This window comes from Aulostomus chinensis, chromosome 9, assembly GCF_037954235.1.
Source record: "Aulostomus chinensis isolate RoL2024-O1b breed Wild chromosome 9, RoL_Achi_v1.0, whole genome shotgun sequence".
In the NCBI taxonomy this organism is placed as follows: domain Eukaryota; kingdom Metazoa; phylum Chordata; class Actinopteri; order Syngnathiformes; family Aulostomidae; genus Aulostomus; species Aulostomus chinensis.
The window spans coordinates 7,022,335-7,047,902 of record NC_141328.1 but is presented as its reverse complement, the minus strand read 5'-3'; the positions used below and the strand labels follow the sequence as shown (position 1 = coordinate 7,047,902).

General features: G+C 39.9%; 2 protein-coding genes across 4 annotated transcripts; both read left to right on the top strand.

Annotated features, from left to right (window-relative positions):
- Positions 1–6,388: 6,388 nt before the first annotated feature.
- Positions 6,389–11,082, top strand: LOC147255623 (acidic mammalian chitinase-like). Of its 2 annotated transcripts, XM_086212593.1 has the most exons (12): positions 6,389–6,624; positions 7,486–7,519; positions 7,882–7,908; positions 8,013–8,223; positions 8,302–8,355; positions 8,686–8,845; positions 8,929–9,053; positions 9,140–9,263; positions 9,354–9,539; positions 9,676–9,792; positions 9,905–10,034; positions 10,277–11,082. In XM_086212593.1, exons 2-12 carry the CDS (start codon positions 7,495–7,497, stop codon positions 10,441–10,443), a joined length of 1,326 nt encoding a protein of 441 aa, XP_086068719.1. In that variant the 5' UTR covers positions 6,389–6,624; positions 7,486–7,494; the 3' UTR covers positions 10,444–11,082. The 2 variants fall into 2 exon arrangements, with proteins under 2 accessions (XP_086068719.1, XP_086068720.1); XM_086212594.1 differs by lacking the exon at positions 7,882–7,908.
- Positions 11,083–17,714: 6,632 nt separating this feature from the next.
- Positions 17,715–22,381, top strand: LOC147255622 (acidic mammalian chitinase-like). Of its 2 annotated transcripts, XM_086212591.1 has the most exons (12): positions 17,715–17,939; positions 18,797–18,830; positions 19,193–19,219; positions 19,324–19,534; positions 19,613–19,666; positions 19,962–20,121; positions 20,205–20,329; positions 20,416–20,539; positions 20,630–20,815; positions 20,952–21,068; positions 21,181–21,310; positions 21,553–22,381. In XM_086212591.1, the coding sequence occupies exons 2-12, from the start codon at positions 18,806–18,808 to the stop codon at positions 21,717–21,719; spliced, it is 1,326 nt and encodes a 441-aa protein (XP_086068717.1). In that variant the 5' UTR covers positions 17,715–17,939; positions 18,797–18,805; the 3' UTR covers positions 21,720–22,381. The 2 variants fall into 2 exon arrangements, with proteins under 2 accessions (XP_086068717.1, XP_086068718.1); XM_086212592.1 differs by lacking the exon at positions 19,193–19,219.
- Positions 22,382–25,568: the final 3,187 nt, after the last annotated feature.

The window sequence follows — 25,568 nt, the reverse complement described above, 5'->3', positions numbered from 1 at the left end:
AAAAAAACCAAAATTAGCATCTAAAATATTACTGTTAGCGTGAGATAAATTTGTTTCCTTAATCACAGCACGCTGACCTCGGTACGGACACAAGAACACAACTTTATCCCAAAACAGTTTGCCTTGTCAAGCAAAATCCAGAAAGCACTGGTGTTTCCATTCATGTCACTGAAGATAATTCCACAACACCTGTCACCATGCAAATAAATTGGTTGCACAATCACAGTTGAACAACTACACTGGGACTGGATCCTGTCAGGATCGAAGAAGATGGGAGGCTAAATATTGAAGTTGACAGAAAACCTGTGATGGATGTCAGACATCAATCCATCACATAAAAATACACATTAAAAAATGTACATTAAAAAAAAAAAGCCCCCCAAAAGCAATGATGCAACGGAAAGCTATCAGCCCTTACATACAGTAACAGCAACCTGAACCTCAAAACTCTCTTGGAGGTGACAAGATGGAAGTAAATACATGGAGTATTTGCTTTCTGTTCCAGAGCAAACACAAATTGTCACGGCGGTAGAAAATGTTTGCAGTTTTCTGACAATCAAAGCTTGCCCTTTTATTTGGAATTTCTTTGCATTGCACAGTGTTTCTTTTCCTATGTCGCACAGGACATGTTGATGGAATGCCTATTACAGATATCACTATCAGTTCATCTGATGATTCCATAGGATGATGGTGGATTGAACTTGGAAAATCTTAACGTTATATCTCAAAATCAGAGGCTTACAAATTGTCCCGTTTTCTTATCATGCAGGATCTTGAAATGGATGGAAATTATAGCATTTCTACATATCAGTCAGAGACATTTCAATTGATTGATTGGTTGATTAATATTTCACAAAAATCTGATGAGTGACTTTGCCTTTCAGATTTGCAGTTTTCTTGATGGAGATGTTTGATTGATGGAAAAGAGCACTTAAAACTTGTGGCTTCCCAGACTGGACCTTTGTAAAATCCTCTTCCAGGTCCAGAAAGGAGGAGAGCTCCAGGAGGAGGGAAGATGAAGAAGGCAGGAGAAAAAACATAGTGATCCCCTATGTGGCAGGGGTTTCTGAGAAATTAAGGAGAATCTATAATAAGCACCGCATCCCTGTGTCTTTTAAACCAGACAACACTCTGAGACAAAGACTGGTTCACCCCAAAGATCCCACCCCTCACAGCCAGAAAAGCAATCTGGTATACGCTGTCAGATGCAGTGAGGCCTGCACGGATCTCTACATAGGGGAAACCAAACAGCCCCTCAACAAGCGCATGGCCCAACATAGAAGAGCCAACTCTGGAGGACAGGACTCAGCGGTTTTCCTCCACCTCAAGGAGGAAAGCCACTCCTTCCAGGACGACCATGTCCAAATTCTCGACAGAGAGGACAGATGGTTTGAAAGAGGAGTTAAAGAAGCCATCCACGTCAGGATAGAGAAACCATCTTTGAACAGAGGAGGTGGACTGCGACATTTCCTTTCACCTATTTACAACCAAGTCCTTTCAAAGCTTCCCCAAAGAGCTCAGCTGAAAGACCCATGTGGAACGGCTGATGCCAGCACAGCCCATTAGCATCTGAGTGGTCGGTGAAACTCCCTAACGACCACCCCTGAAACTCCCTGACACCGCACAACGACTGTCGTTTGGAGAGGCCAGGTGAGTCTCGGGAGGGTCGTTTCCACCACAATAGCACTGACCACTCCCACATAGGTTTATAAGCTGGAGTTTCCACACTCTTCACTACAACTGAAGAAGCCTCTCGGATGAGAGGTGAAACGTCTTCAAGATAAACTTACGTCCAGTTGACCAGATTTTACTTCGCTTCGATATATCACTCAATAGTATCAACAATAACACAGTCATATTTTTCTTTTTCTCCTCTTTTTTTCAGAAATTGATGTGGGCCCTTGTAATGAAAGCACCTCTGGTATTGTAGCTGACCCTGAAGATCCATACGGCTTCTACCTCTGTAATGGGATACATGGTTCAAAAATTGACTGCCCACTAACAACAATGTACAATGACATCTGCAAATGCTGTGACAATATTAATGGGTAGCAGGTCCATGGCTATTTCCCATTTTTGCTGATTATTCCTGTCAACACTGAGGGATGCATTGTTTTAAGCCATATATGATTTCCTTCTGATTCTTGAATATTATGTCAAAAGTGCTTGCTAATTGCTGTTTTTAGGGGATCAAAATTGCCTTTTAAGCGTGGCTCCTCTCCATATTTAACTTTACAATAACATTTAATATAATTACCAATTCAAATAAAATATTCGCACATTTGCCAGTTCCAGTGTATCTTACTACTTTGGTGTGTTGTGATGTTGCGTGGTTGCTGTATTTGATTATTTTTATTGATTATATCATTGTTTATCTCTCTGCTGAATGGATGTGTTGTATACTCTGCTAATGCTTCCACACGTATCCATGCCTACATGCAAACAAGTACTACCCTGATCAATATTACCATATCAATAAATCAACAACAACATATTTTTGCTTTTGTTTTTGTTGGGGGCAAGATGTCAGATGAAATGGAATGTGTCCAGATCTTAGTCCTATGGTAAATTATTCCTTTCACCGTATATTATGTAAATGAATGTAGTTTATCCCTGTTTTTGAGATCCACAGAGCTTAACTTCAGTTTTACCAAGTCTTCCAGCTTCACCAAGGATGTGACAATGATTGTTAAGGAGGTAAATGAAAATTATGCATGTGGAAGTTGTGCTCTTTTTGATGACTAAAGCACAGTTTGCAACAGTTTGTCTTAGCAGTAAGAGTTCTCCTAAATGAAACTGGGAGACAGAATTTCCTCTTAACCTCATTATGAAGCTGCTCGAGGAATTTTGAATTGAAGGAAAAAGATGCACTTGACCTAGTTGTTTTATGTGATTTGAGGTTTCAGCAACTGGGTTGAGAGGCAGGTAGTTTGTGTGTTCTCAGGCACAAAATTCTTCTCCACAGTTGGTGTTGACATGAACCTTCAGTATGGCATAGTTGAGTGACAGACAAATGAATGCATTCTGTTCAAATCACTTAATCACCATTCAATTGACAATAGTCTAAGTGCGTGTACACGTGTACCACGCTGACGTGCTACCCTGTGCTCGTGGAAACGCACCCATACCGAGCTGTACCAAGCCATCCTCACCTGACTCAAGCTGAAGTGAGCCAGAGGAAACTTGCCTTGAATGACCAAATCACTGTTACCTTCTAGTTTTGTTTGCATTCGTCCAAAAATCCCCAACAAGCAAACAGCACCAAAATCTGTAGTACGTATACTGCATTTACTCTTAGTTGAGTCTGTTTCGAAGAACAGGTGACAGTATTTGATTTCTGAGGATGAAACAATTATTGCCAAGTAATCATTTAATCTTCTGTACATCCGCAATTAGCCTGATAATCTAATTTTACAGTGAATCATTGCAGCTCCACCTTAGTCTGTAGTATTGTCACCACCATTTGGATGGGTGTGTCAAGAGGCCAGCTGACTCTGGTGTTTGTCCGATGTTTCCGAAACCAAAAGAAACATATCAGGTTCTACGTCCTTCATTTGCAATCAAAGATTTGTTTTGGTATGGAAAAGAACGGGGATCCATCTTGACTAACATTGTACAAACAGTACAGATATGCAAGTCATTAATTGGAGGATTGAAAAGAGATGAACTTAAGAAAACATCACTTACACAGTCACTTGAATAAATGAGGTAAAATATAGGTGAAACTTGTTTTTTTTTAAGGATGATATTTCCATGCCAATCTACTTGAAACATCCCTCTTTGCTTGAGTTATGGCTGACTGAATCAAGCTATTGTAAAACTGCCCTGCCCGCTGGAACTATTTTTTTTGTTATTCATCTATTGGAGGTTTCATCACGCCTCATTGTGGACATAGGAAAAAAAATTTTGAGCATAGATTTTAAATAGCTCGGTATCTTTTTGTATCAAAACTTAGTATTACTATAACATCATGTGTAATATATTAAAATGATAATCGTTATCATAGCTCAACGGAAAATAAAACACCAAGCTCACAGGTTTCATGAGCTTCAGTCATTAGAGAAGCAGGTCATTTGTAATATTTGCATGCAATGCTTCACCTAGTGTCATTATTAGTGTCCCCAGAAGCTGGTATTTCAGCGTGACGTTTGTCAGCATCAGATATTTTAACCAAGCTGGGTGTGTAAATTTTCTTATCCTCTAATGAGGAAAAGACTGACATCATTAGACTGTTAGACTTAGACCATGTTAGACTTATATCCGCACACTCAGGACACGTTGGGATACTTTTTTGAACACAATACTTTTCGTATCAAACCTCCTGCCCTATATGTCTGATGTAAAAACCTAAAACTTGTGCTCAACACTTTGTAATGTGCTCCGATAATGAAACCGTAACCATCTTTTACCTGTAAGGACCAGTCTACCCAGTGTATGAATATGCCTCTGCCACTTCAAAAGTTCCGTCTAGCTCATGGTTTTGTGACCTAGATCAAACCCTGCATTGAAACAACGGACAAATTAGTCACTCCACTTCCTGCTACATCCTGACACCTTTGTATCTTATTTATAGCTGACAGTAAACCAGCCTCTCTGATCATGACACCTTTGCCCTTTTACTTGGTATTTTCTTGCACTGACAGCGAACATGAAAGATATGTCACACAAAACCCATAGCAAAAGCTATCACTATCAGTAGGTTCATTGAATGATTCCACCTCTGACGTTTTGAACCCTTTACCAGATTCCATAAAGTGGCATCATCAACAAATGGAGAAAACAACTTCATCCAGTCAGAGAGACACCCTGTGGACAGTATGAGTATTGTCCTTACCCATGATCTCCCATGTTCAAATGTGCAACCTTTAGCTTCTTATTATTATCAGGTTGGACATAGACTTTGGCTTTCAACCAAGGACCTTCCCCTGTATGGAGGCTCACAAACAGGCTCACCTTCAATCATACGAGGAGAAGGAGGTGTTGGGGGTACCAAGGGGCTTTCTGGAGCAGGTATGATTTTTGAGACATGGTAGGTGGGATGAAAACACATAGACTGGGGGAGCTTGGTCTTCACCACTACTGGTTTTATTATTTTTAGGATGGGGAATGTACCAATCACCCTGGGTGCCAACTTATTGGCACCACATGGAGGGGCAGGTCCTCGGTGGAAAGCTAAAGCCGATGGCCAACCTAGTAAGCAGGGGCTTGAGTGACGGTTACAGCTGTGGTGTAGCGATCGATGTAGCGTTGCAGGGAATTGTGGGCTTGAGTCCAGGTGTGTGGACAGCGCTTGATGAACGCTTCCACGGAGGGGCAAGAAGCCTCTGTTTCAAGGGCAGGGAAAAGGGGAGGCTGCAGGAGAGGAGCAGCCTCAACAGGGGAATTTTTCCTAAGAAACTGTCATGATACAGCATCAGCTTGATGTTTCTGGACCCAGGGCGGGAGAACACAGAGAAGTTGAACCGTGTAAAAAGGAGGCAGAGGCAGAGCTAACAGGGGCTAACTGGGTGATGACTGCCCTTAGTTGCTGCACTTGGCTTGCCAGGGAGGAGAGAGCCTGTTCCTGCATGCTTGCAGCCTGTTTGGCCTCAGCTGAGGTAGATGCAGTGTGGACCTTGTGTTGCTGGAGGACTCCTTCAATCCATTCAAAACAATTCTTGACAAGGGAAGTGTGTGCTGGGTCCATGTTTTTGCTAGATTGCATAAATCCTTATCAATCTTTTTTTTTTTTTTTTAATTCAGATTGTTAAAAGCACAACGTAACCAGAATTGTTCAAATGGATATTAGAGGGGATATAGATTGCACTTGTATGCTCCCAAATACAATCACGCTGGCAGTTGATTGATTGGTAATGACTTTAATTCACTGATGACTGATTAGAGGAGGGGAGGGACCGGAGCGGCATTAAGGTTCAGGTGCAGGCTGATACCCTGAGATCCAGAGACATGAGGGAAGAAAGGGGTGTGGTCAAGGTGCAGGCTTAGGTCATAATAGGGGACTGAGCTTTGTCAGATATGAAAGTGCCTGATTGCCTCCTCAGTAGAGAAAATAAATGATCATATGATGATTATATTTGAACCAATCGGTGTAGCAAATCTCTATAAGGTAGTACCCAAGTTCAAAACAATAAATGCTAGTCATTGGCTGTTGGCCTGTGTCTGCACTCTCATGGCACGCTGATATTTTTTTGAGCACAATAATCATCGCAGCACACCTACGGACAGATTTCTGACCTGAAAACCTATGACTCGTGCTAAATACTTTTCTACAGTAAAACTATGACAGTCCGTTACCAGGAAGGACAGTTTACCCTGTTTGTGAAATGCCTCTGCCACTTAAGCTTTCTCATCCACTTGTGATCATATGACCTCATTTTACCTGACCTGACCCAACACTGATACAATAGACAAATTACCCACACCCTATTTAATTGCCAAACGTGACACCTTTTTGCCTTATTTAAATCTGATCGCAAACCAACCAATCCTCAGCTGAACCAGCCATCGACAGGAGAACCACACATCAGCAGACAAACCAGCCATCGACAGGAGAATCAGCCGTCCACAGGAGATCCAAAACACATCCATCAGTCACAGTAGAGAGCTTCCTTTGACTTGCACTCTGTAAGTGTAATCTTCACTTTGACTTCCCACATTTTAAAAAATTCTCAGAAATGTGCTGCCTTTGAAACTCAAGCTCTATAATTCAGCCTGAGATGATCATGATTATTGTTAAAATCATTATCAATCTTTTTTGTTTTTTAAATTCACATTGTTAAAAGCACAAAACCAGAATTGTTCAAATGGATGAGAGCTGCTTTGATTCGATCCCATGCTGGATTCAAATACACAGAAAAGTTCAGCTCATTTGAAATCCAAACAGGAGCATAACTAGAAAGAGCGAGCTGTTAAGTTCGTCACAGCATGTTTATAAAGCAGCAGTTGGCTCACATGTCTGGAGTTATTTGCCAACTTGTTGTTCCTGTATTACTTGGAGTTCCTTTCATCATTCACACATCTGTGGTTAAGATTGAGCAGCATGTGTACATGGATGTTGAGCACCATCCTTTATTAAGGAGATTATCAATTAACACAGCACATATGCATCTCTACTTAAGTACCTCTCATAGTTGTCAAACACAACAAATAGTTTTGCAATTCAATCTATAAGGCAAATTAAAAAGAAATGGGATGAAAATCCTTCAAATGTTATTGTACAACTAAATCAGTTAAACAAAATTTGCTGGAGGGATCCGTTGAATTAGTGCGCCACAACTTATCAGGTCACGCACAAATTTGTATCGCTAAAATAATTTTCTCAAGCCAGCTGCTTTTGATTGGTTACCTCACTGAACGTAATATGAAATACAAACATATTCACACAAAAAAATCATCTTTGTTTTGTAGTTTCAATCTGCCTTACTCACATTTTTCCTTTACGAAACAATTAAAACATGTTCCTCTTCTTTCTCTTTTATACCACAGACCAACAACATGGGCAAACTAATTCTTATTGCAGGTAAGGCACACAGTTCAAGTAAAAAAGACACTTTGCTGAGTTTCTGTATGGATTTTTTTCAACTACTGCCCTAATAGAGAAAGTGAAATGTCTCATAATTTGACAAAACAAACCTAATCTACATGCAAGCCTGAATATGAATGGAATCAAAGCTATAAGCCAGGAAAGACCTACTGTACTGTACATTGCTGTTTTAAGTGACAGATAGGGTTAACTTAACGTAACCCTTAAGAAGCAAGAAGTACATGATCACTGGTTGTGCCACTACATGAACAACTGGTGGTGATTTGGGCTGGAGAACTTGTTGATTTACTGACATGATAAGCTTTTGAACAATACTGATGAAGTCTGTCACTCTGAAGGTCTCTGTTTGATCGCCACCAGCCTGGGTAAGCTCATAACTTTCACCCATTAACAACTGCAATGATCAGTTCAAAACACTCCAAACATTATTTTCAAAAACAGCATTAAAATTTCAGTCTTTTTTTTTCAGCCTCTGCCTTCAATGTGGTGTGTAAATATGAGAGGAACTCACGAAGCAGAAGTGGGAAAATGAAGTTCAAGATTTCTGATATCAGTCCAACAGTCCACATCTGCAGTCATCTGATCTACAGCTCTGCAGACGTTGACAAAAACTTCAAACTGACCCCCAAATGGAGAGATGCAAGCAAACGCTATCAGTCCTTCAACAACCTCAAAAACAGGTCAGACTCTACACATTTTGTTCAACTTTTCTGTTTCTTTTATCAAATATTTATCATTGCATGTTTATACTCCAACAGAAACCCAGACCTCAAAACCCTCTTGGAGGTTGACTTGATCACAAAAAGTTGGAGGTAAATACATGTATCATACATATACACACACACACACACACACACACACACACACACACACACACACACACACACACACACACACACACACATATATAATATATACACATACGTATATATAATATATACACATACATATATATATACATACTGTATATATGTATATATATATACACACACATACATATATACACACACATATATGTGTATATATGTATATATATATACACATATACATATATATTTAATTTCTCTGTACCTAGTAAAAGATGCCACTATCAGTCAGTTAATCTAATGATTCCACCTCTGATATGTTGAACCCTTGAGCAGATTGGGTACTGCAGCATCATCACCAGAAGGAAGGAAGACCTTCATCCAGTCTGCCATCAGTCTACTGAGAAACAAGAAGTTTGATGGACTAAACCTGAACTGGCAGAGCAACAAAAAAAAAAATCTGCTCACCAAAAAGGATTTTGAACTGTTGTACAAGGTCAGATTCTTCATTTCGCCATTGGGACACTGTTAGAGAAATGCTTTTCTCTATATACTTAAATATGCCACTCTTTTCTATAGGACCTCAAAGAGGCCTTTGATGCTGAGGCAACATCATCTGGCCAGCCCAGATTACTGCTCACTGCCAGTGTCTCTGCTGAGAAAGGAGTCATCGATGACAGTTATGATGTCACAGAGATTGCCAAGTAAACAAACACATGTTTTGGAACATTAGTCCATCAGTAGCTGTCATCATCTTTAGGTAAACATAACCTCCCCTGTATTTCATCAGGTACCTGGATTTCATGAATGTGTTGACCTTTGACCTTCACCGCCCTGACGATGGTGTCACAAAGCACCACAGCCCCTTGTACCAGGGAAGCACAGACACTGGAGACGCAGTCTACTACAACACGGCAAGCAGCAGAGATTGATGGTTTCCAGCATGGACATCTTTCTACTTAGAGCTCTGTTCTCTAATCTAAGTGTCTGTTTCCACATGTCAGGATGCTGCCATGAAGCACTGGAAGGCTGAGGGGGCCCATGAGCAAAAACTTAATCTGGGAGTAGCAACATTTGGCCGATCTTTTACTCTCTCTAAGTCTGCTGAAAATGGTGTTGGAGCAGCAGTCAGTGGTCCTGGAGAACAAGGCTACTACACTGAAAAATCAGGCTTGTTGGCCTATTATGAGGTAAAACTGCAGAATGTGCACATAATGATTTTAAAATCAGTAGACCAGTTATTGAAATGGCTTTCACCATATTTGAGACAGTTGTATTGATTGGTTGGTTGATGAATATTTCACAAAATGTGACTTTTCCTTTTAGATTTGCAGTTTTTGTAAAAAGGCTGCAGTCACAATGATTGCCGATCAGAAAGTTCCATATGCAACCAAGTCTGATCAGTGGATTGGATTTGATGACAAAGGCAGCATTGATGCTAAGGTAGTCAATGATTCCCTGATAATTCCTTTCCAAATCACTCCAAAAACATTTCCCATTGACTGCATAAATATTGGAACAAAATCAGCAGGTGGGTTTTTTTTCATCTCCATAGGTCAATTATGTCAAACTCAACAACTTTGGAGGAGTCTTTGTCTCGTCTCTGGACCAGGATGACTTTGAAGGAGTATGTGGACACGGCAAGTACCCCCTCCTCCGCCACCTGCATGGAGTCCTAATTCCAGGTAATATAAATGACAAGAAAGACAACACCATTGTGGCATGAGTTGGTTTCTATTGTGTATTTCACTCAGTGCCATGAACATTAATGAAGTCATATTTTACTCACTTAATGACCTTCTATTATTCAAAGTTGAAATGCATCCTCATTTTGTTCAGCAGTCAAACCCACAGTATCATAACATATCGTGTGATTTTCACTCAGGAGCAACGGAAACCATCTCTGACTTTCATTCTTCTTCTTCAGATTCTCCTGAAAGTCCATGCCTGGGATTAAGTAATGAGCCTCACACCAACCCAAATGATCCCACTTCTTTCTACAACTGTTGGGAAGACCGGACCTACATTCAGTACTGCCAAACCAACCCCCCTCTGGTCTATGATGACAGCTGCAAGTGCTGTAACTGGCCCTAAACTGGAAACGGTTATCTGGCTTTCATTAATAGGAAAAACGTAACTCAAGGATGTGCTTTCTAATGTATACACTTAAGATTTTTTTAGCCATCAAACACATTTTAGCTCAAAATTTCTACTGAAGTGACGAAATGTTTGTCAAAAAAAACCATAATCAACAGCATTTTATTCAGGGACCCATTTTTGAATCACTCCGTCTTCTCACTCAAAGTCGCCCAGGACCATAATGCAGCACCAAAGAAAGGTCATCACAACATTTTAGATCATGTCGTTTACCATGAAATCTTCCAGCACTTCGTTCAAAGACTTCAGCTGCAGTTACTTGTTAAAAGTGGCTTCCATCCATTTCCAGCTTCACAATTCTATTTGATTATTTTACTAATTGATAACATGATGTCAGTTTTTTGCGGACTGGCTTTTTGCTTACGGTATGTTCGACAATTCAAGTGTAGCCAAACCAAGCTGATGTTTAGTTTCTTCCGGGGATTTGATGAACAATTTGGACTGATTGAGTGAATTTTGCATTATTTATGTCACTGAGGAATGGATGTGTCCATGTTGGGTTATATTTTGGGGGACTGCTTACGTGATGATGCAACTGTTACAACCTTAATGTAATCCCATATTGCATGCCTCTATGTGAATTAATCGTATCCTAATCAATAAATGAATCATAAAAGTATTTGTATATCTTTGGCTATTATTTGTGAGTAAGACATTTGCGAGACACAATATAGCTTTAACTTGAACCTATGGAGGAGCTATTAAAATATAGGTATGAATGACATCACTACTTTGTCAAACACCTCTTCATGTTGGAGAGGCAGCTGCCGTGGAGAAGAATGTAATGTCAAATAACTTAGGGCTGCATGATTTGGAACAAAAAAAAAAACTAATTGCAATTATTTTTTGATATTAGAGGGAATTTTAATTGTGTTATTTTTTTTGGGGGGATCTGTACCCCCCAAAAAAACCCCAAAAATTAGCATCTAAAATATTACTGTTAGCTTGAGATAAATTTGTTTCCTTAATCACAGCACGCTGACCTCGGTACGGACACAAGAACACAACTTTATCCCAAAACAGTTTGCCTTGTCAAGCAAAATCCAGAAAGCACTGGTGTTTCCATTCATGTCACTGAAGATAATTCCACAACACCTGTCACCATGCAAATAAATTGGTTGCACAATCACAGTTGAACAACTACACTGGGACTGGATCCTGTCAGGATCGAAGAAGATAGGAGGTTAAATATTGAAGTTGACAGAAAACCTGTGATGGATGTCAGACATCAATCCATCACATAAAAATACACATTAAAAAATGTACATTAAAAAAAAAAAGCCCCCCAAAAGCAATGATGCAACGGAAAGCTATCAGCCCATACATACAGTAACAGCAACCTGAACCTCAAAACTCTCTTGGAGGTGACAAGATGGAAGTAAATGCATGGAGTATTTGCTTTCTGTTCCAGAGCAAACACAAATTGTCACGGCGGTAGTAAATGTTTGCAGTTTTCTGACAATCAAAGCTTGCCCTTTTATTTGGAATTTCTTTGCATTGCACAGTGTTTCTTTTCCTATGTCGCACAGGACATGTTGATGGAATGCCTATTACAGATATCACTATCAGTTCATCTGATGATTCCATAGGATGATGGTGGATTGAACTTGGAAAATCTTAACGTTATATCTCAAAATCAGAGGCTTACAAATTGTCCCGTTTTCTTATCATGCAGGATCTTGAAATGGATGGAAATTATAGCATTTCTACATATCAGTCAGAGACATTTCAATTGATTGATTGGTTGATTAATATTTCACAAAAATCTGATGAGTGACTTTGCCTTTCAGATTTGCAGTTTTCTTGATGGGGCTGAAGTCACAATGATTAATGATAGGAAAGTTCCATATGCAACCAAATCTGATCAGTGGGTTGGATACGATGACATGGACGGTATTGATGCTAAGGTAGTCCCCTCTTTGATGAAAGTGATTGCCCCATGATACCTTTGCAAATGATTTCTAAAGAAATTGAATGATATATATATAAAGAACATCCAAGAAATTCAACAGATGAGATATTTGTTTCCTCATTCATACAGGTCAGTTACGTCAAAGAAAACAACTTTGGGGGAGTCTATGTCACAGCCCTCGATATGGATGACTTCAGTGGAAATTTCTGTAAGCAGGGCAAATACCCCCTGCTCAATCATCTACATGATGCTCTATTTCCAGGTAATCCAAATGGAAAAAAATGTCGAAATTATCCTTGAGTTGGTGGTTGGCTGCACAGTGGTGCAGTGGTCAGCACTGTCGCCTCACAGCAAGAAGGTTTGGGGTTTGAGTCCCGGCTCGGGCACAGGATCTCTCTGTGTGGAGTCTGCATGTTCTCCCTGTGCCTGTGTGGGTTCTCTCTGGTACTCTGGCTTCATCCCACCGTCCAAAGACATGTAATTGGGGACAAGGCTGATTGATACTCTAAATTGACTGTAGGTGTGAATGTGAGTGTGAATGGTTGTTTGTCTCTGTATGTTGGCTCTGTGATGGACTGGCGACCTGTCCAGGGTGAACCTTGCCTCTCGCCCGTAGACGCTGAGATAGGCTCCAGCCCCCCCGCGACTCTTAACAGGAATAAGCGGAAGACAGTGGATGGATGGATGGATGGATGGATGGAGTTGAAGGTGTTTTATATCACTCAATAGGATCAACAATAACACAGTCATATTTTTCTTTTTCTCCTCTTTTTTTCAGAAATTGATGTGGGCCCTTGTAATGAAAGCACCTCTGGTATTGTAGCTGACCCTGAAGATCCATACGGCTTCTACCTCTGTGATGGGATTCATGGTTCAAAAATTGACTGCCCACTAACAACAATGTACAATGATATCTGCAAATGCTGTGACAATATTAATGGGTAGCAGGTCCATGGCTATTTCCCATTTTTGCTGATTATTCCTGTCAACACTGAGGGATGCATTGTTTTAAGCCATATATGATTTCCTTCTGATTCTTGAATATTATGTCAAAAGTGCTTGCTAATTGCTGTTTTTAGGGGATCAAAATTGCCTTTTAAGCGTGGCTCCTCTCCATATTTAACTTTACAATAACATTTAATATAATTACCAATTCAAATAAAATATTCGCACATTTGCCAGTTCCAGTGTATCTTTCTACTTTGGTGTGTTGTGATGTTGCGTGGTTGCTGTATTTGATTATTTTTATTGATTATATCATTGTTTATCTCTCTGCTGAATGGATGTGTTGTATACTCTGCTAATGCTTCCACACGTATCCATGCCTACATGCAAACAAGTACTACCCTGATCAATATTACCATATCAATAAATCAACAACAACATATTTTTGCTTTTGTTTTTGTTGGGGGCAAGATGTCAGATGAAATGGAATGTGTCCAGATCTTAGTCCTATGGTAAATTATTCCTTTCACCGTATATTATGTAAATGAATGTAGTTTATCCCTGTTTTTGAGATCCACAGAGCTTAACTTCAGTTTTACCAAGTCTTCCAGCTTCACCAAGGATGTGACAATGATTGTTAAGGAGGTAAATGAAAATTATGCCTGAGGAAGTTGTGCTCTTTTTGATGACTAAAGCACAGTTTGCAACAGTTTGTCTTAGCAGTAAGAGTTCTCCTAAATGAAACTGGGAGACAGAATTTCCTCTAAACCTCATTATGAAGCTGCTCGAGGAATTTTGAATTGAAGGAAAAAGATGCACTTGACCTAGTTGTTTTATGTGATGTGAGGTTTCAGCAACTGGGTTGAGAGGCAGGTAGTTTGTGTGTTCTCAGGCACAAAATTCTTCTCCACAGTTGGTGTTGACATGAACCTTCAGTATGGCATAGTTGAGTGACAGACAAATGAATGCATTCTGTTCAAATCACTTAATCACCATTCAATTGACAATAGTCTAAGTGCGTGTACACGTGTACCACGCTGACGTGCTACCCTGTGCTCGTGGAAACGCACCCATACCGAGCTGTACCAAGCCATCCTCACCTGACTCAAGCTGAAGTGAGCCAGCAGAAACTTGCCTTGAATGACCAAATCACTGTTACCTTCTAGTTTTGTTTGCATTCGTCCAAAAATCACCAACAAGCAAACAGCACCAAAATCTGTAGTACGTATACTGCATTTACTCTTAGTTGAGTCTGTTTCGAAGAACAGGTGACAGTATTTGATTTCTGAGGATGAAACAATTATTGCCAAGTAATCATTTAATCTTCTGTACATCCGCAATTAGCCTGATATTCTAATTTTACAGTGAATCATTGCAGCTCCACCTTAGTCTGTAGTATTGTCACCACCATTTGGATGGGTGTGTCAAGAGGCCAGCTGACTCTGGTGTTTGTCCGATGTTTCCGAAACCAAAAGAAACATATCAGGTTCTACGTCCTTCATTTGCAATCGAAGATTTGTTTTGGTATGGAAAAGAACGGGGATCCATCTTGACTAACATTGTACAAACAGTACAGATATGCAAGTCATTAATTGGAGGATTGAAAAGAGATGAACTTAAGAAAACATCACTTACACAGTCACTTGAATAAATGAGGTAAAATATAGGTGAAACTTGTTTTTTTTTAAGGATGATATTTCCATGCCAATCTACTTGAAACATCCCTCTTTGCTTGAGTTATGGCTGACTGAATCAAGCTATTGTAAAACTGCCCTGCCCGCTGGAACTATTTTTTTTGTTATTCATCTATTGGAGGTTTCATCACGCCTCATTGTGGACATAGGAAAAAAAATTTTGAGCATAGATTTTAAATAGCTCGGTATCTTTTTGTATCAAAACTTAGTATTACTATAACATCATGTGTAATATATTAAAATGATAATCGTTATCATAGCTCAACGGAAAATAAAACACCAAGCTCACAGGTTTCATGAGCTTCAGTCATTAGAGAAGCAGGTCATTTGTAATATTTGCATGCAATGCTGCACCTAGTGTCATTATTAGTGTCCCCAGAAGCTGGTATTTCAGCGTGACGTTTGTCAGCATCAGATATTTTAACCAAGCTGGGTGTGTAAATTTTCTTATCCTCTAATGAGGAAAAGACTGACATCATTAGACTGTTAGACTTAGACCATGTTAGACTTATATCCGCACACTCAGGACACGTTGGGATACTTTTTTGAACACAATACTTTTCGTATCAAACCTCCTGCCCTATATGTCTGATGTAAAAACCTAAAACTTGTGCTCAACACTTTGTAATGTGCTCCGATAATGAAACCGTAACCATCTTTTACCTGGAAGGACCAGTCTACCCAGTGTATGAATATGCCTCTGCCACTTAAAAAGTTCCGTCTTGCTCATGGTTTTGTGACCTAGATCAAACCCTGCATTGAAACAACGGACAAATTAGTCACTCCACTTCCTGCTACATCCTGACACCTTTGTATCTTATTTATATCTGACAGTAAACCAGCCTCTCTGATCATGACACCTTTGCCCTTTTACTTGGTATTTTCTTGCACTGACAGCGAACATGAAAGATATGTCACACAAAACCCATAGCAAAAGCTATCACTATCAGTAGGTTCATTGAATGATTCCACCTCTGACGTTTTGAACCCTTTACCAGATTCCATAAAGTGGCATCATCAACAAATGGAGAAAACAACTTCATCCAGTCAGAGAGACACCCTGTGGACAGTATGAGTATTGTCCTTACCCATGATCTCCCATGTTCAAATGTGCAACCTTTAGCTTCTTATTATTATCAGGTTGGACATAGACTTTGGCTTTCAACCAAGGACCTTCCCCTGTATGGAGGCTCACAAACAGGCTCACCTTCAATCATACGAGGAGAAGGAGGTGTTGGGGGTACCAAGGGGCTTTCTGGAGCAGGTATGATTTTTGAGACATGGTAGGTGGGATGAAAACACATGGACTGGGGGAGCTTGGTCTTCACCACTACTGGTTTTATTATTTTTAGGATGGGGAATGTACCAATCAACCTGGGTGCCAACTTATTGGCACCACATGGAGGGGCAGGTCCTCGGTGGAAAGCTAAAGCCGATGGCCAACCTAGTAAGCAGGGGCTTGAGAGCAGTGACGGTTACAGCTGTGGTGTAGCGATCGATGTAGCGTTGCAGGGAATTGTGGGCTTGAGTCCAGGTGTGTGGACAGCGCTTGATGAACGCTTCCACGGAGGGGCAAGAAGCCTCTGTTTCAAGGGCAGGGAAAAGGGGAGGCTGCAGGAGAGGAGCAGCCTCAACAGGGGAATTTTTCCTAAGAAACTGTCATGATACAGCATCAGCTTGATGTTTCTGGACCCAGGGCGGGAGAACACAGAGAAGTTGAACCGTGTAAAAAGGAGGCAGAGGCAGAGCTAACAGGGGCTAACTGGGTGATGACTGCCCTTAGTTGCTGCACTTGGCTTGCCAGGGAGGAGAGAGCCTGTTCCTGCATGCTTGCAGCCTGTTTGGCCTCAGCTGAGGTAGATGCAGTGTGGACCTTGTGTTGCTGGAGGACTCCTTCAATCCATTCAAAACAATTCTTGACAAGGGAAGTGTGTGCTGGGTCCATGTTTTTGCTAGATTGCATAAATCCTTATCAATCTTTTTTTTTTTTTAATTCAGATTGTTAAAAGCACAACGTAACCAGAATTGTTCAAATGGATATTAGAGGGGATATAGATTGCACTTGTATGCTCCCAAATACAATCACGCTGGCAGTTGATTGATTGGTAATGACTTTAATTCACTGATGACTGATTAGAGGAGGGGAGGGACCGGAGCGGCATTAAGGTTCAGGTGCAGGCTGATACCCTGAGATCCAGAGACATGAGGGAAGAAAGGGGTGTGGTCAAGGTGCAGGCTTAGGTCATAATAGGGGACTATGAGCTTTGTCAGATATGAAAGTGCCTGATTGCCTCCTCAGTAGAGAAAATAAATGATCATATGATGATTATATTTGAACCAATCGGTGTAGCAAATCTCTATAAGGTAGTACCCCAGTTCAAAACAATAAATGCTAGTCATTGGCTGTTGGCCTGTGTCTGCACTCTCATGGCACGCTGATATTTTTTTGAGCACAATAATCATCGCAGCACACCTACGGACAGATTTCTGACCTGAAAACCTATGACTCGTGCTAAATACTTTTCGACAGTAAAACTATAACAGTCCGTTACCAGGAAGGACAGTTTACCCTGTTTGTGAAATGCCTCTGCCACTTAAGCTTTCTCATCCACTTGTGATCATATGACCTCATTTTACCTGACCTGACCCAACACTGATACAATAGACAAATTACCCACACCCTATTTAATTGCCAAACGTGACACCTTTTTGCCTTATTTAAATCTGATCGCAAACCAACCAATCCTCAGCTGAACCAGCCATCGACAGGAGAACCACACATCAGCAGACAAACCAGCCATCGACAGGAGAATCAGCCGTCCACAGGAGATCCAAAACACATCCATCAGTCACAGTAGAGAGCTTCCTTTGACTTGCACTCTGTAAGTGTAATCTTCACTTTGACTTCCCACATTTTAAAAAATTCTCAGAAATGTGCTGCCTTTGAAACTCAAGCTCTATAATTCAGCCTGAGATGATCATGATTATTGTTAAAATCATTATCAATCTTTTTTGTTTTTTAAATTCACATTGTTAAAAGCACAAAACCAGAATTGTTCAGATGAGACCTGCTTTGATTTGATCCCATGCTGGATTCAAATACACAGAAAAGTTCAGCTCATTTGAAATCCAAACAGGAGCATAACTAGAAAGAGCGAGCTGTTAAGTTCGTCACAGCATGTTTATAAAGCAGCAGTTGGCTCACATGTCTGGAGTTATTTGCCAACTTGTTGTTCCTGTATTACTTGGAGTTCCTTTCATCATTCACACATCTGTGGTTAAGATTGAGCAGCATGTGTATTTGGATGTTGAGCACCATCCTTTATTAAGGAGATTATCAATTAACACAGCACATATGCATATCTACTTAAGTACCTCTCATAGTTGTCAAACACAACAAATAGTTTTGCAATTCAATCTATAAGGCAAATTAAAAAGAAATAGGATGAAAATCCTTCAAATGTTATTGTACAACTAAATCAGTTAAACAAAATTTGCTGGAGGGATCCGTTGAATTAGTGCGCCACAACTTATCAGGTCACGCACAAATTTGTATCGCTAAAATAATTTTCTCAAGCCAGCTGCTTTTGATTGGTTACCTCACTGAACGTAATATGAAATACGAACATATTCACACAAAAAAATCATCTTTGTTTTGTAGTTTCAATCTGCCTTACTCACATTTTTCCTTTACGAAACAATTAAAACATGTTCCTCTTCTTTCTCTTTTATACCACAGACCAACAACATGGGCAAACTAATTCTTATTGCAGGTAAGGCACACAGTTCAAGTAAAAAAGACACTTTGCTGAGTTTCTGTTGGGATTTTTTTCAACTACTGCCCTAATAGAGAAAGTGAAATGTCTCATAATTTGACAAAACAAACGTAATCTACATGCAAGCCTGAATATGAATGGAATCAAAGCTATAAGCCAGGAAAGACCTACTGTACTGTACATTGCTGTTTTAAGTGACAGATAGGGTAAACTTAACGTAACCCTTAAGAAGCAAGAAGTACATGATCACTGGTTGTGCCACTACATGAACAACTGGTGGTGATTTGGGCTGGAGAACTTGTTGATTTACTGACATGATAAGCTTTTAAACAATACTGATGAAGTCTGTCACTCTGAAGGTCTCTGTTTGATCGCCACCAGCCTGGGTAAGCTCATAACTTTCACCCATTAACAACTGCAATGATCAGTTCAAAACACTCCAAACATTATTTTCAAAAACAGCATTAAAATTTCAGTCTTTTTTTTTCAGCCTCTGCCTTCAATGTGGTGTGTAAATATGAGAGGAACTCACGAAGCAGAAGTGGGAAAATGAAGTTCAAGATTTCTGATATCAGTCCAACAGTCCACATCTGCAGTCATCTGATCTACAGCTCTGCAGACGTTGACAAAAACTTCAAACTGACCCCCAAATGGAGAGATGCAAGCAAACGCTATCAGTCCTTCAACAACCTCAAAAACAGGTCAGACTCTACACATTTTGTTCAACTTTTCTGTTTCTTTTATCAAATATTTATCATTGCATGTTTATACTCCAACAGAAACCCAGACCTCAAAACCCTCTTGGAGGTTGACTTGATCACAAAAAGTTGGAGGTAAATACATGTATCATACATATACACACACACACACACACACACACACACACACACACACACACACACACACACACACACACATATATAATATATACACATACATATATATACATACTGTATATATGTATATATATATACACACATACATATATACACACACATATATGTGTATATATGTATATATATATACACATATACATATATATTTAATTTCTCTGTACCTAGTAAAAGATGCCACTATCAGTCAGTTAATCTAATGATTCCACCTCTGATATGTTGAACCCTTGAGCAGATTGGGTACTGCAGCATCATCACCAGAAGGAAGGAAGACCTTCATCCAGTCTGCCATCAGTCTACTGAGAAACAAGAAGTTTGATGGACTAAACCTGAACTGGCAGAGCAACAAAAAAAAAAATCTGCTCACCAAAAAGGATTTTGAACTGTTGTACAAGGTCAGATTCTTCATTTCGCCATTGGGACACTGTTAGAGAAATGCTTTTCTCTATATACTTTAATATGCCACTCTTTTCTATAGGACCTCAAAGAGGCCTTTGATGCTGAGGCAACATCATCTGGCCAGCCCAGATTACTGCTCACTGCCAGTGTCTCTGCTGAGAAAGGAGTCATCGATGACAGTTATGATGTCACAGAGATTGCCAAGTAAACAAACACATGTTTTGGAACATTAGTCCATCAGTAGCTGTCATCATCTTTAGGTAAACATAACCTCCCCTGTATTTCATCAGGTACCTGGATTTCATGAATGTGTTGACCTTTGACCTTCACCGCCCTGACGATGGTGTCACAAAGCACCACAGCCCCTTGTACCAGGGAAGCACAGACACTGGAGACGCAGTCTACTACAACACGGCAAGCAGCAGAGATTGATGGTTTCCAGCATGGACATCTTTCTACTTAGAGCTCTGTTCTCTAATCTAAGTGTCTGTTTCCACATGTCAGGATGCTGCCATGAAGCACTGGAAGGCTGAGGGGGCCCATGAGCAAAAACTTAATCTGGGAGTAGCAACATTTGGCCGATCTTTTACTCTCTCTAAGTCTGCTGAAAATGGTGTTGGAGCAGCAGTCAGTGGTCCTGGAGAACAAGGCTACTACACTGAAAAATCAGGCTTGTTGGCCTATTATGAGGTAAAACTGCAGAATGTGCACATAATGATTTTAAAATCAGTAGACCAGTTATTGAAATGGCTTTCACCATATTTGAGACAGTTGTATTGATTGGTTGGTTGATGAATATTTCACAAAATGTGACTTTTCCTTTTAGATTTGCAGTTTTTGTAAAAAGGCTGCAGTCACAATGATTGCCGATCAGAAAGTTCCATATGCAACCAAGTCTGATCAGTGGATTGGATTTGATGACAAAGGCAGCATTGATGCTAAGGTAGTCAATGATTCCCTGATAATTCCTTTCCAAATCACTCCAAAAACATTTCCCATTAACTGCATAAATATTGGAACAAAATCAGCAGGTGGGTTTTTTTTCATCTCCATAGGTCAATTATGTCAAACTCAACAACTTTGGAGGAGTCTTTGTCTCGTCTCTGGACCAGGATGACTTTGAAGGAGTATGTGGACACGGCAAGTACCCCCTCCTCCGCCACCTGCATGGAGTCCTAATTCCAGGTAATATAAATGACAAGAAAGACAACACCATTGTGGCATGAGTTGGTTTCTATTGTGTATTTCACTCAGTGCCATGAACATGAATGAAGTCATATTTTACTCACTTAATGACCTTCTATTATTCAAAGTTGAAATGCATCCTCATTTTGTTCAGCAGTCAAACCCACAGTATCATAACATATCGTGTGATTATCACTCAGGAGCAACGGAAACCATCTCTGACTTTCATTCTTCTTCTTCAGATTCTCCTGAAAGTCCATGCCTGGGATTAAGTAATGAGCCTCACACCAACCCAAATGATCCCACTTCTTTCTACAACTGTTGGGAAGACCGGACCTACATTCAGTACTGCCAAACCAACCCCCCTCTGGTCTATGATGACAGCTGCAAGTGCTGTAACTGGCCCTAAACTGGAAACGGTTATCTGGCTTTCATTAATAGGAAAAACGTAACTCAAGGATGTGCTTTCTAATGTATACACTTAAGATTTTTTTAGCCATCAAACACATTTTAGCTCAAAATTTCTACTGAAGTGACGAAATGTTTGTAAAAAAAAACCATAATCAACAGCATTTTATTCAGGGACCCATTTTTGAATCACTCCGTCTTCTCACTCAAAGTCGCCCAGGACCATAATGCAGCACCAAAGAAAGGTCATCACAACATTTTAGATCATGTCGTTTACCATGAAATCTTCCAGCACTTCGTTCGAAGACTTCAGCTGCAGTTACTTGTTAAAAGTGGCTTCCATCCATTTCCAGCTTCACAATTCTATTTGATTATTTTACTAATTGATAACATGATGTCAGTTTTTTGTGGACTGGCTTTTTGCTTACGGTATGTTCGACAATTCAAGTGTAGCCAAACCAAGCTGATGTTTAGTTTCTTCCGGGGATTTGATGAACAATTTGGACTGATTGAGTGAATTTAGCATTATTTATGTCACTGAGGAATGGATGTGTCCATGTTGGGTTATATTTTGGGGGACTGCTTACGTGATGATGCAACTGTTACAACCTTAATGTAATCCCATATTGCATGCCTCTATGTGAATTAATCGTATCCTAATCAATAAATGAATCATAAAAGTATTTGTATATCTTTGGCTATTATTTGTGAGTAAGACATTTGCGAGACACAATATAGCTTTAACTTGAACCTATGGAGGAGCTATTAAAATATAGGTATGAATGACATCACTACTTTGTCAAACACCTCTTCATGTTGGAGAGGCAGCTGCCGTGGAGAAGAATGTAATGTCAAATAATTTAGGGCTGCATGATTTGGAAAAAAAAAAACAACTAATTGCAATTATTTTTTGATATTAGAGGGAATTTTAATTGTGTTATTGTATTTTTTGGGATCTGTACCCCCCCCCAAAAAAAAACCAAAAAATTAGCATCTAAAATATTACTGTTAGCTTGAGATAAATTTGTTTCCTTAATCACAGCACGCTGACCTCGGTACGGACACAAGAACACAACTTTATCCCAAAACAGTTTGCCTTGTCAAGCAAAATCCAGAAAGCACTGGTGTTTCCATTCATGTCACTGAAGATAATTCCACAACACCTGTCACCATGCAAATAAATTGGTTGCACAATCACAGTTGAACAACCACACTGGGACTGGATCCTGTCAGGATCGAAGAAGATAGGAGGCTAAATATTGAAGTTGACAGAAAACCTGTGATGGATGTCAGACATCAATCCATCACATAAAAATACACATTAAAAAATGTACATTAAAAAAAAAAAGCCCCCCAAAAGCAATGATGCAACGGAAAGCTATCAGCCCATACATACAGTAACAGCAACCTGAACCTCAAAACTCTCTTGGAGGTGACAAGATGGAAGTAAATACATGGAGTATTTGCTTTCTGTTCCAGAGCAAACACAAATTGTCACGGCGGTAGTAAATGTTTGCAGTTTTCTGACAATCAAAGCTTGCCCTTTTATTTGGAATTTCTTTGCATTGCACAGTGTTTCTTTTCCTATGTCGCACAGGACATGTTGATGGAATGCCTATTACAGATATCACTATCAGTTCATCTGATGATTCCATAGGATGATGGTGGATTGAACTTGGAAAATCTTAACGTTATATCTCAAAATCAGAGGCTTACAAATTGTCCCGTTTTCTTATCATGTAGGATCTTGAAATGGATGGAAATTATAGCATTTCTACATATCAGTCAGAGACATTTCAATTGATTGATTGGTTGATTAATATTTCACAAAAATCTGATGAGTGACTTTGCCTTTCAGATTTGCAGTTTTCTTGATGGGGCTGAAGTCACAATGATTAATGATAGGAAAGTTCCATATGCAACCAAATCTGATCAGTGGGTTGGATACGATGACATGGACAGTATTGATGCTAAGGGAGTCCCCTCTTTGATGAAAGTGATTGCCCCATGATACCTTTGCAAATGATTTCTAAAGAAATTGAATGATATATATATAAAGAACATCCAAGAAATTCAACAGATGAGATATTTGTTTCCTCATTCATACAGGTCAGTTACGTCAAAGAAAACAACTTTGGGGGAGTCTATGTCACAGCCCTCGATATGGATGACTTCAGTGGAAATTTCTGAAAGCAGGGCAAATACCCCCTGCTCAATCATCTACATGATGCTCTATTTCCAGGTAATCCAAATGGAAAAAAATGTCGAAATTATCCTTGAGTTGATGGTTGGCTGCACAGTGGTGCAGTGGTCAGCACTGTCGCCTCACAGCAAGAAGGTTTGGGGTTTGAGTCCCGGCTCGGGCACAGGATCTCTCTGTGTGGAGTCTGCATGTTCTCCCTGTGCCTGTGTGGGTTCTCTCTGGTACTCTGGCTTCATCCCACCGTCCAAAGACATGTAATTGGGGACAAGGCTGATTGATACTCTAAATTGACTGTAGGTGTGAATGTGAGTGTGAATGGTTGTTTGTCTCTGTATGTTGGCTCTGTGATGGACTGGCGACCTGTCCAGGGTGAACCTCGCCTCTCGCCCGTAGACGCTGAGATAGGCTCCAGCCCCCCCGCGACTCTTAACAGGAATAAGCGGAAGACAGTGGATGGATGGATGGATGGATGGATGGATGGAGTTGAAGTTGTTTTATATCACTCAATAGTATCAACAATAACACAGTCATATTTTTCTTTTTCTCCTCTTTTTTTCAGAAATTGATGTGGGCCCTTGTAATGAAAGCACCTCTGGTATTGTAGCTGACCCTGAAGATCCATACGGCTTCTACCTCTGTAATGGGATACATGGTTCAAAAATTGACTGCCCACTAACAACAATGTACAATGACATCTGCAAATGCTGTGACAATATTAATGGGTAGCAGGTCCATGGCTATTTCCCATTTTTGCTGATTATTCCTGTCAACACTGAGGGATGCATTGTTTTAAGCCATATATGATTTCCTTCTGATTCTTGAATATGATGTCAAAAGTGCTTGCTAATTGCTGTTTTTAGGGGATCAAAATTGCCTTTTAAGCGTGGCTCCTCTCCATATTTAACTTTACAATAACATTTAATATAATTACCAATTCAAATAAAATATTCGCACATTTGCCAGTTCCAGTGTATCTTTCTACTTTGGTGTGTTGTGATGTTGCGTGGTTGCTGTATTTGATTATTTTTATTGATTATATCATTGTTTATCTCTCTGCTGAATGGATGTGTTGTATACTCTGCTAATGCTTCCACACGTATCCATGCCTACATGCAAACAAGTACTACCCTGATCAATATTACCATATCAATAAATCAACAACAACATATTTTTGCTTTTGTTTTTGTTGGGGGCAAGATGTCAGATGAAATGGAATGTGTCCAGATCTTAGTCCTATGGTAAATTATTCCTTTCACCGTATATTATGTAAATGAATGTAGTTTATCCCTGTTTTTGAGATCCACAGAGCTTAACTTCAGTTTTACCAAGTCTTCCAGCTTCACCAAGGATGTGACAATGATTGTTAAGGAGGTAAATGAAAATTATGCCTGAGGAAGTTGTGCTCTTTTTGATGACTAAAGCACAGTTTGCAACAGTTTGTCTTAGCAGTAAGAGTTCTCCTAAATGAAACTGGGAGACAGAATTTCCTCTAAACCTCATTATGAAGCTGCTCGAGGAATTTTGAATTGAAGGAAAAAGATGCACTTGACCTAGTTGTTTTATGTGATGTGAGGTTTCAGCAACTGGGTTGAGAGGCAGGTAGTTTGTGTGTTCTCAGGCACAAAATTCTTCTCCACAGTTGGTGTT